Source organism: Pelmatolapia mariae, linkage group LG17, assembly GCF_036321145.2.
Source record: "Pelmatolapia mariae isolate MD_Pm_ZW linkage group LG17, Pm_UMD_F_2, whole genome shotgun sequence".
NCBI lineage: Eukaryota > Metazoa > Chordata > Actinopteri > Cichliformes > Cichlidae > Pelmatolapia > Pelmatolapia mariae.
In genome coordinates, this window is record NC_086242.1 from 5,283,100 (window position 1) to 5,299,543 (window position 16,444).

At 40.3% G+C, this 16,444-nt stretch overlaps 1 protein-coding gene across 2 annotated transcripts in view; it reads left to right on the top strand.

Moving 5' to 3' along the window:
* tbc1d22a (TBC1 domain family, member 22a) overlaps nt 1-16,444 on the top strand; it is a 161,479-nt gene that overhangs the window by 129,941 nt on the left and 15,094 nt on the right. For both annotated transcript variants that reach the window (XM_063501346.1, XM_063501345.1), the window contains exon 13: nt 6,314-6,409. In XM_063501346.1, the coding sequence (XP_063357416.1) occupies nt 6,314-6,409 (96 nt within the window). The remainder of the gene's footprint in view (nt 1-6,313; nt 6,410-16,444) is intronic.

Below are 16,444 nucleotides of genomic sequence, written 5' to 3' on the forward strand. Positions count from 1 at the left end.
TTACATGGTTGTATCTGAAGTAAAGAATTTAAACTTCTTCTGCTAACTTTTCCAAAGTTTGCTCTTTGTGGATGTAAATAAAACCTGCCACTTAAGTACAGGGGACGATCCCTGAGGAAGTGTCCCTACTCGCTTTGGCTGCCTTCCTGTGTCCTCTCCATAGCGATTGTTGGCCCTGCGATCACTCCAAACAATCAGATGGGCCTCTGTAGACAGGACCCTGGTCACTCTTTGTGTGTTTTCTCTCTGCCATGTTCTCACTGTCGTGAGGATAAATATTTCTTTCCTTTTTTTAAAAAAAAAAGTTTTGCTCTCCCTCACCCCATCTCGACATCAAAGCATCATTTTAAGTGTCACACTGGTAGCATTTACCACAAACTTCAATGTATGGTTTCCCCCGCACATTATCACCTATGTTCTCTAAAACCTAACCATGCATTATTGACACTCATGCTAGCTTTGAATGCAATCATTTTCTTTTAAAGTCAGCCTGCTCACAAACACAGAATGAGAGTGAACAGAAACAGCAGGGTTCCAAAATGAATTAAATCCATGGCAAAGTGGGAATTCAGATTTTATCATTTTTGCCTCCTTTTCCCCCTTTGATTAGCTCTGGTGCTTTGTAATTTTAAATGTTGCCTAGAGCAGGGCAACGCATTAGAGCAGCATGCACAAAAACACTACGCTGAACTTGACTGGAATTATATTCAAAGCCGTTTCCCTGAAAAACTCTGCAAACCTTCTCACTTTCTCTTTAAAAGGATTGCATCATGAGTTGACACTTGTCGTCAGTTTTTATTTTTTATTTTTTGTGAGATCCTCCGTCCTAATTTACAATTCAAAATATCCCTGCCTTGATATTCGGTGTTTAAATTCATCGTGCACAACATCAAATCCAGCTACGAGTGCGCAATTCCACACAGGAATACTTGTACAGCTTGTAGCAGTTAATGCCAGCTTTTGCCAATCACTAATGTTGCGATGTTCCTACACAAAGGATAGGAAGGGAGCTTGATCATATTCAGTCTGTGTAATTGTTACATCACTTTGAATCTGCTCCATTACCGTCTTCCATCACCATCGCCTTTTCACCTTGTCTAGAGACGACTCGTCAGAGTATCGAGTTTGTCCCACGTCAGGCCGGTTTGTCTTGGAGCGATGAGACTAGTCAGACAGCCAGCGCAGCAGTTTAGAGAAGCTATGACATTGCGCTACTCCTCACTCTGCATTCCTCATTCCCTCTCTTTTCTCCTCCGTTCACCCTTAGCCTCCTACCCTTTCTGTCTCTGGTGACCCCCTCCCTTTTACTCCTCCTGTTCTCCCAATCGACTGCACTCAGCATACCCCTATCACCCCGAGTCCTTCGCCCCCCTGTTTTCTCCGTACTTTGATCAGCGGCGCTTGTCAGTCAGTGTCTCGCGTGTCTCAGCCAATATGGCTGCCCTGACACGAGGAGGGTGGAGAACCAGGCATAACAATGGAGGAGGAGAAGAGGTAGAGACAAGTTTGACGGAGTCACCTTGACTCCTACGACAAACTTTGTTTTGCAAATCATAATGACGAGAAAGCCTCGAGCACCAGCGGCAGCAGATAACATAGCTGTGGATGGGGCAGCAAGAAAGAGCAGTGTGCCGATGAAATAAACGGATGGTGGTAAAGGAGAGGAATCAAAATACCATTTACAGATATTTGAGTTACCAGAGTCTATCAGTATATACAACTAAAAACTAAACTAAGACATTTCTCTGTATTCAGAACTGATTTAGATGGGAAATTGATGCTATTATGTCTGTGCCTCAACTGGAACTAGAACCAGGAGTTCTTGTCATTAAAATTAAGATCAGTTGTTTAGATGGGTGGAACTTGTATTATGACGTAACATTTAAACACTAATGATCGCATGCGTATCCTGGCTCTGCCACATACACTAACCCACAAGCTCTTTAAGGGGCTGCATCTATTTTTAATTTAGCTGAACTCTTTCTCTCACCCCAACCGGTCGCAGCAGATGGCCCCGCCCCTCCCTGAGCCTGGTTCTGCCGGAGGTTTCTTCCTGTTAAAAGGGAGTTTTTCCTTCCCACTGTCGCCAAAGTCCTTGCTCATAGGGGGTCATTTGGTTGTTGGGTTTTTTCTCTGTATGTATTATTGTAGGGTCTACCTTACAATATAAAGCGCCTTGAGGCGACTGCTGTTGTGATTTGGTGCTGTATAAATAAAATTGAATTGAATCAGTCATTTAACCGGAATATGTGTAACATAGTAGCTCATTCGGCTCCTGGTCCGTCACAATTTTCAGGTTCGTAATGTGTGAAGTGAGGTTTTTACAGTGAATATATCTTTGTATCTGTCCTCTTTTGAAAGCATGGTATGTATATGCGGGGCTAGAAGCTTTCACAACGGCCTGTTCCTACAGGTGGGTGGATCGATCAATACTGTGTTTGTATCCCTTGAGTATGTAGCCCACTGAATTTTTCAAAAAGAAATTATTTTTTGAAAATAGAAATGAGCAATGTCTGAATGTTTTTGTGTTGACTGTCACATCCATTTTATTTTTAGCCTTTAGCACACATTACATGAGATACATGAAAAGCTGAAAAGTCTGTTTTGTGTTAACTAATTGTTGTGGAAAGTAAATTTAGTGGTCATTAGAATGTGTTTAGCTTGCACATTTCATCTTATAAATCATGACACACCGATCTCCCCCACATAAGCTGCCTTTATAGGTTAAAAGTATTTGTATCGGCAATACTGGCCCTATATTTACTTGGTATTGGATCCATACCAAACTATCACACACTCCTACCCGTTACCTTAATGTGAGGAGTTCAGGGGCCATCTGTAAATTGTAGCTATGGACAAGGAACCACAGTTCCTCTTACCCGGAGTTGTGTGAAGCAGAGAAAAGCACTAAATCCTCACCTATCAGAAGCTCCATCAAGCAAATATTTGAAATTTAAATGACTCATATGATGAACCAATTATCAGACTTGACTGTTCATTTTCTGTCAGTCAGCTAATCCACAGATCCTTTCAGAGCTAATAAACTTAAAACAGTTTTAATCATTACATAGAAATGCTTCACAGGGCAGCCTGTCAGTCATGCACAGAACAAATTATGAACGGTATAACAGTTTTAAATCGTATTTATAGCAAACAACTATTAAACTTCCCCTTTTTTTTGCATATGGTGCCATTTATACTGTGGCCTGCATTACTTCACAGGAACATCAGAATAATTCTGGACTACAGACGCAGTGGCATTTAATAATTTCAACTTCTGTGCCTTAAACGCATTAAAGTGAAGAAGAACACGAGTCATATACCACCAATAACTATGCAGTCGGTGGAGGCAATAGATTTCACGTTAATGCTGGATTGCTCGTGGAAATGATAGATGACAAATTTTATATTAAATGTCAAGAAAAATCACTCTCTAATTTATGAAATAGTCTTCACAGTGGGATTACAGAGAAAGAGGGAGAAAAGTGAGTAGCAGACATTTGTTGAACGAGACTGAAGGAGGTGACAGATTGTAAGAATAGAGTGGTGACAGAGAGGGAGTGACGGGGGGCAGAGCGAGAAATAGAGTGGAATCAGAGTTTCACGGGCCCGCTGGTGCCCTCAACCATGAACTCTCTCTCTCTCACACACACACAAACAAACTCATAGAAGAAAGGAAATTAAAACTTGGTGAGTCTGTGGAGAGTGATAAACATTGTGCTCCCATATGCCACTCATATGCTCACTCGTCTCTTTGTGTGTGCGCGCTCGCATGTTTGCTTGCTTGCTTCAGTTGTTTGCTTCGAGCTGCAATGCTCGACCAACAAGCCACTCACCTGCCAGTTTACAACTCACATCACGCCATGCTTCGCTGTTCACAGACACCCCTCTTTTTGTCTCACCACTCCCTGCACTCGCCATTATTCACTTTTTCATTGTTTCTCACGCACACAAACAAACGCGCGTGCACACAGACGCTGTTAATTGCACAATTGTAAAAATTGGTTTAACTAAGTGGGAGGCAAAGCGAGAAGGAAACCGAGCGACAGGATATGTACGCAGAGGCGTGGGGAGAATCAATCTGTCTGCAAAAACCTAACAATGTTGGGGGGGGGGGGGGAGTGAGAAGACAATTTCTGTTTTTTCGAACACCAAATCTCTGTTCGTTTCTGTATATCCATTATTAATCTGTTTGTTCCTTCATTCTTGGAGGGAAATTCAATTATCACAGAGGAAAGGCAGTTTCTGATAATTCCTGCAGAGTTATGGCTCACTGTTATCCACTGCATAAATGAGCATGGTGATTAAAGATCAGCTCGTACAGTTGATTACAGTACCTGATGACGCTGAAATATGGAACATGGCACTGTCTGTGTTATTTAAATGCATTAAGTTAACTGGCCAGTGTTTCTCCCTGATTGACTGTTTTGTGGGGCGGGTGATCTCCACTGCGCCGACCTCTGAACCACTCTCTGTACTGTGTATGAGAGAATAATGGACAGTTTGTCAGTAAATGCACTTCCTCTTCTGCCTTTGAAATGAAGTTAGGGTCTGAAACTCGTGTGCTGCTGAGTTATAGCCGCTGTTATACGGTCGAGGAAGCACTGCTGATGATACATTGCTGAGTTATTGGAACGTACAGTGCCGTATGTACAGCCTTTGGCATTTTACTAATCCACCTGTGCCAAAGAGACTGCAAAGTTTAATATCAAATTATAGGAGGTGTGTGTTTCATGATTTTGAGCACTGCAGTGCTCCATTTGTTTTTTGTTTTTTTTCTATTACCACACACTATTAAGGTGGACACATCAAGGCGCACACTTGCAGAATACTCATTAATTTATGGGATTATTAGGAGTGTTTTTCCTGCTCTAGTCTTGCCTTCCCTGTGCGCTGACCACTCATGTTCCCACATTTCTGAGCCAGGAAAAGCCTGCTAGTGAACATAGAAATTCATGGGTGCAATTCCATACTTAAATTGCATTGGTTAATCAGGCTTGTCAATAAACTTGTCAGTTTGTTATCCTGTTTATGTAGTGGTCACTTGGTAGCTACGTGTCCAGTTTTGATCTCTGTTTCAGTTCCGAGAAGTTGAATTTAAACAGGAAAACAGGAAGGGCTTTGCAAGACTCAGCTAGGTGATTTTATTTTCCTGAATTTCTGACAAGTTACAAAAAAAATAAAAAATGGAGAGAAAAATTTCACGTATTGCTGTCAATCTCAAGAGCAGGAAAAAAAGCAATGCTTTTTTTCTGCTACAAAATATGATTAAAAGTGTCTGTCCAGGGGAGATAAGGTTACATAGCCCTGCCGCACTTGCATACAGACTGCCTCTCGCTCACTCAGTCACTCCTATACTGTTTACATCTCTCTCTTTTCTCTGCACTTTTGGTTGTCTTTTCTTGCCGTCAGACTGAAGCTGGGTCCTCTTACATAGCTCCTCTCTTCCTGCCTTTGGTTGATTTTTGACTTCCAGATTCATGCAAATGTTTGGTTGTAACTCCAAGCTATTTATACAGGAATTTTTATTTCTTCCCCAGCTGTTGTCACAAATAAGCCTTGCCCCGAGCTTTATTTGAGACTCAGTCTGGCTGCCTTCAATACCGGCACATTTGTTTGGAACAGCAAAACTTTAGGTGTCCAGTTAAACCTTGCTGTACCCTAAAATAACACATGTTGTAACCTAACTTGTCAAAATGCCTCCAGAAAAGTCCTCATACCAGGATGTACTTTGAATATATAAATATCCTTCTTTAAGGGACCGTATACTCCGAAGTCACTTGCATTCAAAAGGCCTTGGTAATTATCCTCTCTGTGATGGTGCTCTGGAGAAAAATGAATAGAACAGGGAACATCTTATCCTTTGTCTTACTCCCCTTTTAATTCCCTCTGCTCATTGCAGAGTCATAAAAAAAAGTAAGCCACCATACATAACGAGCAGCTGAAATAAAAAGCTGTGCAGAGGAAAAGGGGATTTGTATCTTTCTTTGTCGCCCTGCAAATGTAAATTTCTGGATTTTGACAGGAAAAAAATGTTTTATATTCTCCCATTTTTTTCCTATTTTTTCCCCTCTGTCTCCTTTTTCGTATGCGTGGCTAAATACATCATGCAAAACTGCTTCCAAATCTTCCCTAAAATGAAATTGTGATGAAAGAGTGTTTGAGCTTCTCCGAGATGCTTTGCTCGCACTCTTGAGCTTCTGTTTGAACAATATAACATATCTGAGATGGAGGTGTCATTTGTTTTCATGCTGCGAAATGTTAAACTTGTGCTAAATCAACATCATATGTTTTTTTTTATCTCGCTCACCAGGCTGAACCAGAGGGCTTCTCCCATTTTCACCTGTATGTGTGTGCAGCCTTCCTGGTGAGGTGGAGGAAAGAGATTCTGGAGGAGAGGGATTTTCAGGTAACGAACACAGAAGACACAGAAGGCAATGGTGTTGATATTGACATTTCTTTACATAATATGAATATTTATAAATGCCATACTTTGGTTATAGGGGTTGGGGGTGGATGTAAAATTGGGTTTCTATGAGAAAATTTGTTTTTAAATCATAGACCGTCCACAGTAGTGCATAAACAGCACTGTGCAAATGTATTTTGCTTGCCTTGGAACAATAGAAATGGATATTTATGAAAACATGTGCAAGCATATGTGGAAATATAACTATGTGACATTCAGATACTGTTCATCATGTGATTCGATCCATTTTAGCTCTAGATATTTAGGCCTGCTACTTCTTTTGCTTTCTGGGCCTTTGGTGGCTCAGAAGTTGCTTTTTGCAGATGATGTGGTTCTGTAGGCTTTATCAGGTGGTGGGCTCGAGCTTGCCCTGGAGCAGTCCTCCAAGTTTGACACCATGGTCCACAACTGGAAAAGGTGGGAGTTCCCACTGCAGGTCAGGGACAAGTTACTGCCCCAAATGTCTTGGGAGCTTGGAGAGGGCAGTGGGAGATTGACAGATGAATTGCGGCGATGGCTCCAGTGATGTAGACACTGGACTGGTCTGTTGTGGTGACAAGAGAACTGAGTATTAAAGCAAAGCTGTTCATTTACTGGTCAATAGTGAGCGAAAGGACGAAATTGCAGATATGAGAGGTGTAAAAGAGCTTTCTCTAAAGCAGTGGTTCTTAGGCTTTTTACATCATTTTACATCATTCCCCACAAAGCAGGAAGAAATATTTTCACGGCCCACCTAAACAAAACAATGACGGAAGAGCCTAGCTGCAACTTTATTTAGATAATAAACTCATTCACAGTAATTCCTTTGGTAATTTTTTTAAACAAGCAACTTTCATTTCAAACAACAATTTGTAACTTTTGTCACTAGACTGCTTCATTAGTCTGCACCACTTCTTCAAAAAAGCATCAAGTTAAACAGAATGTGAATATTGCCAAACATGGAAAAATAAAGTTCAGTCTTAGTCTTACAAAAAAGAAATCCAGAAACTTGTGAACAGAGATAAAAAGTATATCATTTAGTGAGAATGTAATACTGTTCACCCTTAGTGACTGCAGTGAGCCTGTTTTTGACTGCAGAGCTGGTATGGGGCGTGGTCTGCGGCGCGGCTGCGGGGGAGGCGGACGCACCTGAACGGCACCCCCAATCATACCTCGCTGCCTTAAAACAGAATGATCTAGGTCCTTTTGTTGTTTTTGATGTGTGTAGGCTGTAGCCAAAAAGCTGCAGCTGCATGTATTGCGGCTGTCGACTTACAAACGCGGCTAGGGCTGGGCCATATTATACCGTTCACGGTAATACCGGTATAATGTTGGGTGAGCTCAAGGAGGTGGCTAGAGTGAGGGAGGTCTTGGTTTATATGCTTAGGCTGCTGCTACCATGGAGCGGTTAAAAATGTATGGATTGGACTTCTTTAATCTTCCACATGTCCACTTTCCTCAGATTTTTTTTATCTACACACTGCACACCATGTTGAGGTGCCTCAAGTGTTTTGCAAGTCACCTTGTCACTGCAAAATAACTTTATCATTCCTGTTAGACTGTGTTAACAGAAACTGGAACAAATTATGGCTTTGTTAGACAGGCTGCTAGTTACAAAGCACCGAAAGACACATTTTAAAACAGGCTTTTTGCTAAATTTACTATTATATGTGTTTGAATGATTCATAGGTTAGTGTTAACCAAGTTCAATAAAACAAAAACAATAAAATCAAAATGGTCAGATACAAGGACTGGTCTGAAAATGAGGGGGGGGGGGAAGTAGCCAGAACACCTGGAGAACTTCTGCTCAGGAGCACTCTTAAAAAAGTAATAATAATTTCAGAGTCCTTGGAAGCAAAATATTTAAAAAAGTGATGGGTGGCTCAAGACTTCTGCACAGATCGGTGAATTAACTAGGGTAATTGTTGTAGCTTGTGTCTAAATGGGGGAAGAAAAAAAAGATCTTAAAAAATAAAATTCCCAGCTGCTTAGTCCCAGCAGGGGATTAGTTTAGGCTTGGAGTAATTCTGCAGCAACTGTGTAGTAATGATGGCAGAAAAATCGAAACCCTTTCGGCTGCAGAGAGAGCGATTTGCACTCTGAACACCAAAATACTTCAGATTTTGGTCAGTAGACGGCAAAACTGCGGAACCTTAACTGTGCCGACTGAAGTGTTATTGAATAAACCTTTTGAAGTAACTAACAGGAGACTCTTCACACGCAGCACGTCCCAGATGGATTGAGTACTTCCCAAGATAATTGTTGTTCCATAGTTTTCGAGGCAGAACTTGCTCAGTGTGTTGAATTTCCTCTTCAGATTTGTAAGTCGTGATACTTGAGAGGTTCAAACCTGTGTGGGCTCTCCGAACGCTACAGATGTACACAGGAAGTTACACATGGTGCTGGTTTTTCTGCCCAGTTGGTGATGCTGGTGGTGATTTACTCTATGTAGATGAATCTGTCGGTTGTGCGAAAGCAATATTAAAACAGTCTGCCAGACTGCGGAGTTGTTCATGGCCTACATCCCTCTCCATTACCTCCCTGGTCATTAACTGCGAGGTTCAAAAGTCGTTGTGAGTGCATTAGTAGATGACAGTAGACAGCTGCCAGAAGGTGACTTTGGTTGCCAGCTCACTGGGGGGACTTGCCTTCTTAACGGTAGCAACACATTCTAGCATCATCACATATAAACCTCATCTCTGCTCTTTGGCAGCTCTCTCTGATTCTCTGTCTTGTTGTATTCTTCTAACTTATCCGTTTGGGCTTTTCTCAGTGCTCTATTCTCTATTTTTCTTCTTTTTAACATTTCCCTCTACTTTCTCTGCTCCTTCCTTATCTTATCTCTGACCTTTCTCTCTTGTTTATTGTTGATGTCTTGTAGTCCTTTGAGTCCTCTCACTTGTGTGTTCACAAGTCAGAAATATAAAAAACATAAGGAGGAGGATGAGACTGAGAAGTAATCTTACGTGATACTTGAGATAACATTGACATGGAGGATATAAGATGCTCACAAGCTGTTTTGACTGTCCAGACAGCTGAGCAGATCTGCTTTGCTAAACACAAGTGTTAGGATTGGACAGATGGACACTTTGTAATGCTTTTGCCTGCATAAGTGTCGTCGCTAGGTGTGAGTTCCTTTTCTAACCACTATGTGAAGCTCAAAAATACACACTCTTTTAAGCTTGCACAGTGTTTACATTATAACTTTTTGTTTTAAATGTGCTTTAAGTGCATGTGTGTGTATTTGATTTGATTTTGTATTGTCCACATGAATGCATGCACAGGCACATATTTACACTTCAGAACTCTAAAGTGTGACTTTCTGACTGGTTTTCCATGCGGCCGATGCAGTGGCAAACAAGGGCAAACAGTCTGTTCTCATGAAAATGACAGGGAAATGTGAGGTGTTGAGGAACGAGAGAATCTTAATGGGAGAGTAAGAACAGATGCAACTTTAGAGCCACGGAGGAGAGAAAAGTTTTTGCACCGAGACCATAAATACGTTGTTGCACACTTTCCTCTTGTTGTTCCTGAGACAGTTTTATTTAGACCAGTCTTACGGATGATTAATTAAAGCCGAGCCTGCTTTGGTTTGCAGCTTGCAGGCACTTGAGGCTTGAGGCAATAACCACATTTCAGAATGGACCCAATAAACAAAAGGACTGCAGTATCTGGTTTCCAAAAACACTGAAAGCACAGCTGCCTCTTGGTTGGAAGATATGTAAACTGTGTTACCTATGTCAAAGGGGTATATTTTTACTCGTATTTCTGAATTATGGTTAATCTCATTGGATGACTGATGTAGCACAGCTCAGTACTGAGTGGATATCAACAGTTTTTATTTGTTAAAAGAAGAAAACTCGTAGTACTTCAGAGGTCCTACACAGGTCTGTTTGACTTCAGAGCCCCTCAGTTGGTCATACAGAATGAAAAGAGTGACAACATTACATCTGAAATGAATACAAGCAGCAATCAAATGGCTTTACGTGTGTTCTTGATATTTGAGGGTCATGACCTCAAACCATCTTTTCTGTGCCTCCTGTTTCACCACGTAATAAATGTGAAGAAGTCTTCAAAAGTCGCACGAGTTGGTTACAGTTCTGAAAAATGTGTGTTTTAGGTGGAGGCCAGTTGATTAAAGATGGTTCATCCACTCAGTGAGACACTGGAGGCTATCAGAGTCTGAAGATGAGACACTGACTGACTCGTCTGTCCTTACTTTAGTATTCTTCATATCGAGCTTAAATAAACTGGTACTTCTTGTTGGAGTCCAATTCAGACAGAACTTAAGGTGGTTCAATTTTATTTTATTTTTTAAATGGGTTTCTGCAGTTTGAGACTATGCACACACAAAGTCCTTGCTAACATTTTGTGTCATTAGGGGATTGTTAGCATGTTAGCATGACATCCTCTAAGTTATTAATGGGGGGATCTCCATGGATCCCACATTGATTGAACTATATTTTAGATTATATTTTCCTCCTTTTCCTTGATATATTTTGATTTTATAGCTACAGTAGGTACTCAGTCACCCACAGATACACACGAGAAACAACACACATACTCATAAATAGCTACAGCCAAATGTCATCCTGACATTTTCCCCCACCCAGTGCACAACAAATGAGCTCTCATCATCTATTTGTTTATGTCTTCACGGGAAGTTGTTGTCTGTACGTAATGGAACACAGATGTCCTGTGCGTGTTTGTCTGTGTGTATCAGTTTGTTTATGTTACGGACTGGATGCATATTTATATATATATATATATATGTATATATATATATATATATATATATATATCACGAGTATATTGAAATTGTGCATTTGAGTTACAATTACAGAAAGTATTACATGAACATATACAAACCTTTACTTTTGTTTACGGCCTTTGACAGGCATATTGCCTTAAGGGGGAAAAATGGTTTGTTTTCTCTCATTCGCTAATTCAATTTACCAAGTTTTTTGATACAGATTAGTGTCTGTGTGGAAAGAAAAGTAAAGATTTCTTCTTCTCTCAGCTTTAGTGGTTTAATTCCAAGAGATTTCTGCCTCTGATCCGCTGAGCCTTAGAGTTTAAACGTGGACCTGCCAGGTTCTTAAGGGCCTGTTGAACAGACCTTATCTCCACATGCTTTATCCAGCAACCCTCACATCATCCCTCTCCTCTCAAGCCTGCTTTTCCTTCTCTTTCAATCTTTCTCACAATCTCGGTTAGTCTTTTCTTTCTCTTACTAATTCCTAACTTCTCTGTTTTTTTTGCCACTTTTTATTTCTTTGAGTCTTAGCTTCGTATTTCTCTTTTTCCTGGTCTCTTTATTTCATTCTGGCTTTCGTTCTTTCGCCATTTATCTCTCTGGCATTTATTCTTTTTCTCGCTATCGCCTTTTCCTCTCGCTTCATTGAACTTTATCTTTTACAACATAAATAGTAGAAGGATTCTAGTAGGGCTGCGCGATTAATCAAATTTTGTTTTCAGTTACATTTTTGGCTTCCAGCAATTATGAAAACCAGATATTGGAGACAAAATGATTATTGTTCTGTATTCATTTTCACAAAGACGTTTTCCTTTTTATCTTGTGATTCAAATGCGGCGCAGCCCCTTTTGCAGTGTTACACTTTTGCTGCTGCCTAAAAGCCCAAATTATTGTTCAGCTTGAGCAAAAATGGGGCAAAGAGCAGCAATTCCAGTTAGAGATTCATTAAACCAATGAAAACAATAAGTCCACATCTTTACATATCTCTGTCACCACACTGTTCAAACTTTTGAGAACTTCTAATAAGCACATCTCAGTGCAACAACATGTTTATCTCATGCTTGTCCCAGTGGGGATGTTGTTTGCCTCAGATCAGCATCTCTGGCATTACTCAACTCTCTTTTCCATTTCTATTTAACATTCTTTAAGGGAGACGTCTCCTCCTTATATTGTCTGCTACAACATGCATGCAAACACGTAACACACGCTTGCAGCGGTATAATAAAGGTTTCCAACCAGTTTCAATCAATCTGCTCATTATTACACTGAATTGCTTCTCCAATTTCCCCAGGCCTGGAGGGAAAGTTCACTTGTAGCAGCTAGTTAGAACAGTACAACATTAACAGCTTGTTCAGCTCACAGTTCTAAATTGTTTTGATTGATTTGAGCTTTGTTCAGGTGGAAAACGATATGCTCTTGAAAACCTATGGATAACGTTTTTGTCCTAGATTGTATACTTGAAAAGCCTCAACCTTGTTCTTCTGTTTATTCTGGTGGATATACTGAGTTCTCTAATTCTGCCCAGTCACTGCAGTGTAGTCACTAGCTGTGGAAAAAAATTGTGAGCTAATTGACTTTAATGTTAAATGTAGAATGTGAGGAGCAGCGGCGTATGACAAACTGCTGGCGAGTTACATTCTCAGGGTCCTCAGAGGGACTGCGAATGACTGATTCACTTTAATAGTTTTAATTAAAAAACGCATGCAGAAAGTAATTTAAAAGGATAATTCATGCATTGTTATCAAACATAGTAGGGAGAGTAGCTGTGAATCTCCTCTCTTGGTTGTGGGATTGGATTGGTTAAGCTGCAAAATGAAAAGCAGGAGGAGTATGGCACTCCCTAAGCAATCTGCCTTTCACCGTTCCACCTCAGCTAGCACACTACTGCAAACTGCCGGCCTGGGCTGCATGGATAAGTTGGTGCACGCACATTTCCATGGATTCTTTTCCCTCTGTCACTCAGTCACACGCCCATAGACATGACAACATAAACAAGCACAAAAGCAGTTCTCTCTCACACAATACTATTTCATTCACACATATGTGAGTCTCCTACCATGCAACCACTTTGAAGCACACACCCACATACTGTACACACAGTAATGGGCAAGCAGGGGGATATAATGCAGGTATGTGTTTGCACTGCTGTTTATAGGAAAGGCCAGCACAGTCAGCACATTCCCATTAGTCTGTAATGCCTGCAGACGTTAACATTGCCACTGCAGAACTCCTAAGTGACAATAAAAAGCATCTCCTCTTTTGTTTCTAAGGCTTGACTGTGGCCTGCAAGTTTGACTAGTATTCATAAGTCTCTTAAGATTCACATGTAAGAAGCGTGCTTTGTTTGTGATATTTTGAAAATGAGCAATGACCACTAGCCATAAATTCAGTTTGATGCTGCTTCTTGTTTGGACTTTAATACCAACTCATATTCACTGATGATGTATTCCTGTTTTTGTTTCTACTGCATAATGTACACTTGCAGTCAAATGTTTACATGTTCTGGTGATGAACATGAATATTATGGTCTTGCTTCCAATTAGTTTTTCAGTTAAAATGGTTGCTTTTCTAGTGCAAAACTGACTTTTAACCGTTAAATATATTTTTGATGGATTTGAGGTCAAAACTTTGTTAACCTTGTGCTTCCTTGTGTCCAAGTTTACACTGATGATTGGAGATTATGCTAAAGAATTTTGAGATTGTCTGCCAACTTTATTGTTACAAACAGTGTTACAATGTTACCTTTTCAATGTACACCTTCCCTGGTAGAAAACAAGCCCTAGAGCAAGCTGACATGCTTAATAATTTAATACAGCATTCTTGGACTTGATTTCCCACTCTTATTCTAAACATATCTTTGGAAATTGTGGGTAAACATCTCAAACTTTACCTTTTTTTCCCCAGTTCCCCCCCCCACCTTTTTTCACGTGGTCAGGATTAACCAAGCTTTATCTCCTCTGTAAAATTAAGTTAATACTTGATCACCACAATATAACACAAAGTATGTTCAACTTTAGGGATAACTGTCTCTCCAGTTACGAACCTTAACCTCCTAAGACCTGAACTCTTCCACGGCATGCATTTTTAATTTCTCTTTGTGTCCTTTTCACTACTGCTAGGATGAGATGGTCCCTGCAGCCCATTCAGGTAGCACAGGTAATCCAGCTACTACAGAATGGCACATCCATATATGGCATTACAAAAAAGGTTTGCAGTGGCACGCAGAGAAGCTACAGGCTATACTCAGTCATGATTACTAACAGAAAGTTTACTGCCCTTGGCCTTGACAAGTTAAAGACATTTTGTAACTTTCAGCACTGCAGAATTAATCATCTCACAGGGTGTATGTACATTTCTCACCTTGTGTGTATAGTATTGACCCTGAGTTGATTTCAGAACAGCCCAAATAAATTAAAACTTGCACCAAACTCTTGAGTTTCTTTTTTCTTAAAGCTGTATGTTGTGCAATGCTTTCACCTAAAATAACAGTTCAAAGACTTTATTGGAAGCTCAATATGGGAGTGACATTCATATTTATGATCAGTGCATGCAAACTGTCAATCTCCAGCTCTATGTGTTTTCAACAACTTCTGTTAATCATGCATCAGGGCATCATTATATATGGTGTATGCAACTAAACTGACCATGGCCATCTAATATTGTTACCTTGAGATTTATATTAGCAAGGACTGCTGAATAGTCTCTATCCTGAGGATGCTCGATCCTTGTGATCGTTAATGTGAGGCCAAGCGTTTGTGTGAATACAAAGCTTTTAGTTCTGTGTAAACGATTACATTTTTTTCAACAAGGCACCGAGGAGATCGGTCGTGACGGAAGTGAGAGGTGGAAGAACCAAAGAGGGAGAAAAAGATTTGTTCTCACTTTAATTAATGGTGTGTGAAAAAACTGTGGACCTTTGTAAATGTCAGCTGCTGTCCTCAGATCAGTTACGTGTGGAGAACGCCTTGGGTTAGCCAGCCTTGACAATAACGGAAAGAAGGGGTACTCCAAAGGAACCAGAGTGTTCTGGAAATGTCAGTGCTATTTCAATCACTGTCACAGGGCGCAAGGAGCAAAACCTTGTATAAGATCCTTTTTGGTTTTTTCCTGGACTATGAGCAGAAAACAAAAATTCCAATATAACATAAATACATTGCAAAAACGGGCAAGTGCACCACTCTTGTGTTGTAATATAGAAATTTTAGTAAATAGACTGTTGTCAGGTCTTTATAAAAGAGAAGAGAAACAAGCGTTTTCCCTATTTAGAGTGCTTATCTACACCACCCATTTCTAAATAATAATGCATAGGGCTGTGCGATATGACCAAAATCTCATATCCCGATATAAGACATCTATCGTCCCGATAACGATAAAATGTAACATTTTCTGTAAATTCTGTGAATCTCGGGCAGCTCGACTTGCGTGAAGTGTTTTCAGCTGGGCGTCGTGTACCTGGAGTCGAGTGTTTTAACCGCTGCATGAAGCTATACATTTTTAGACATAAGTTGTAACGGCCGCCGTTTTCTTTGTGGGTATTTATTGCACAGCGTGCTGCGGGGAAAAGCCTGTTCTAACGTTTGAGTCTAAGATTTATTTTTTAGCACCTGACGGCTATTTTTTGCTTCTCATCTGTAAAAACTCTGCATACTCTTTCACGTGGTTCAGTTTATTTTGAAAAGTCTCAACAGGATCTTGAGCTTTGCTGTGAAAGGTTTATGTGGAAAATAAACAAGCAGACACGCGGTGGTTTTACCATCATTGTTGCTAACGACAACGCATAAAAACAGGCGCTTGTCCGTCCGTAGTGTGGTTATATTAAATATAAGAGAAAGAGAGAACTTTAAGAAATTAATATAGCCACTACAGTGACCATCAAAACGATGAAAAAATATTGCCGTAAACAGTTTATTTTGCGACACCACGAAACAAACGATAGCGTAAAATGAAATGATAGATGTTTTTATATCGTCATCCGATATATATCGTTATATCGAACAGTCCTAATAATGCAATTATTTTACTCTGTGACACAACTCACAAAGGTCTCTTTTGCAAGAACAAGACTCAAAAAATCCATTCAGTCTAATTATCAGAACAAAGTGTGTCCCTGTCGAGACGCCAGGACAAATTGGAACTCTGATGATTTAATCAGGACATCTGGTCACTCTAGATGTTTTATTCTGTCAACATAAACGCTGCAGTATGTTGTGAACAACGAGTCCTCTACTAGAAAGAAAAGAATA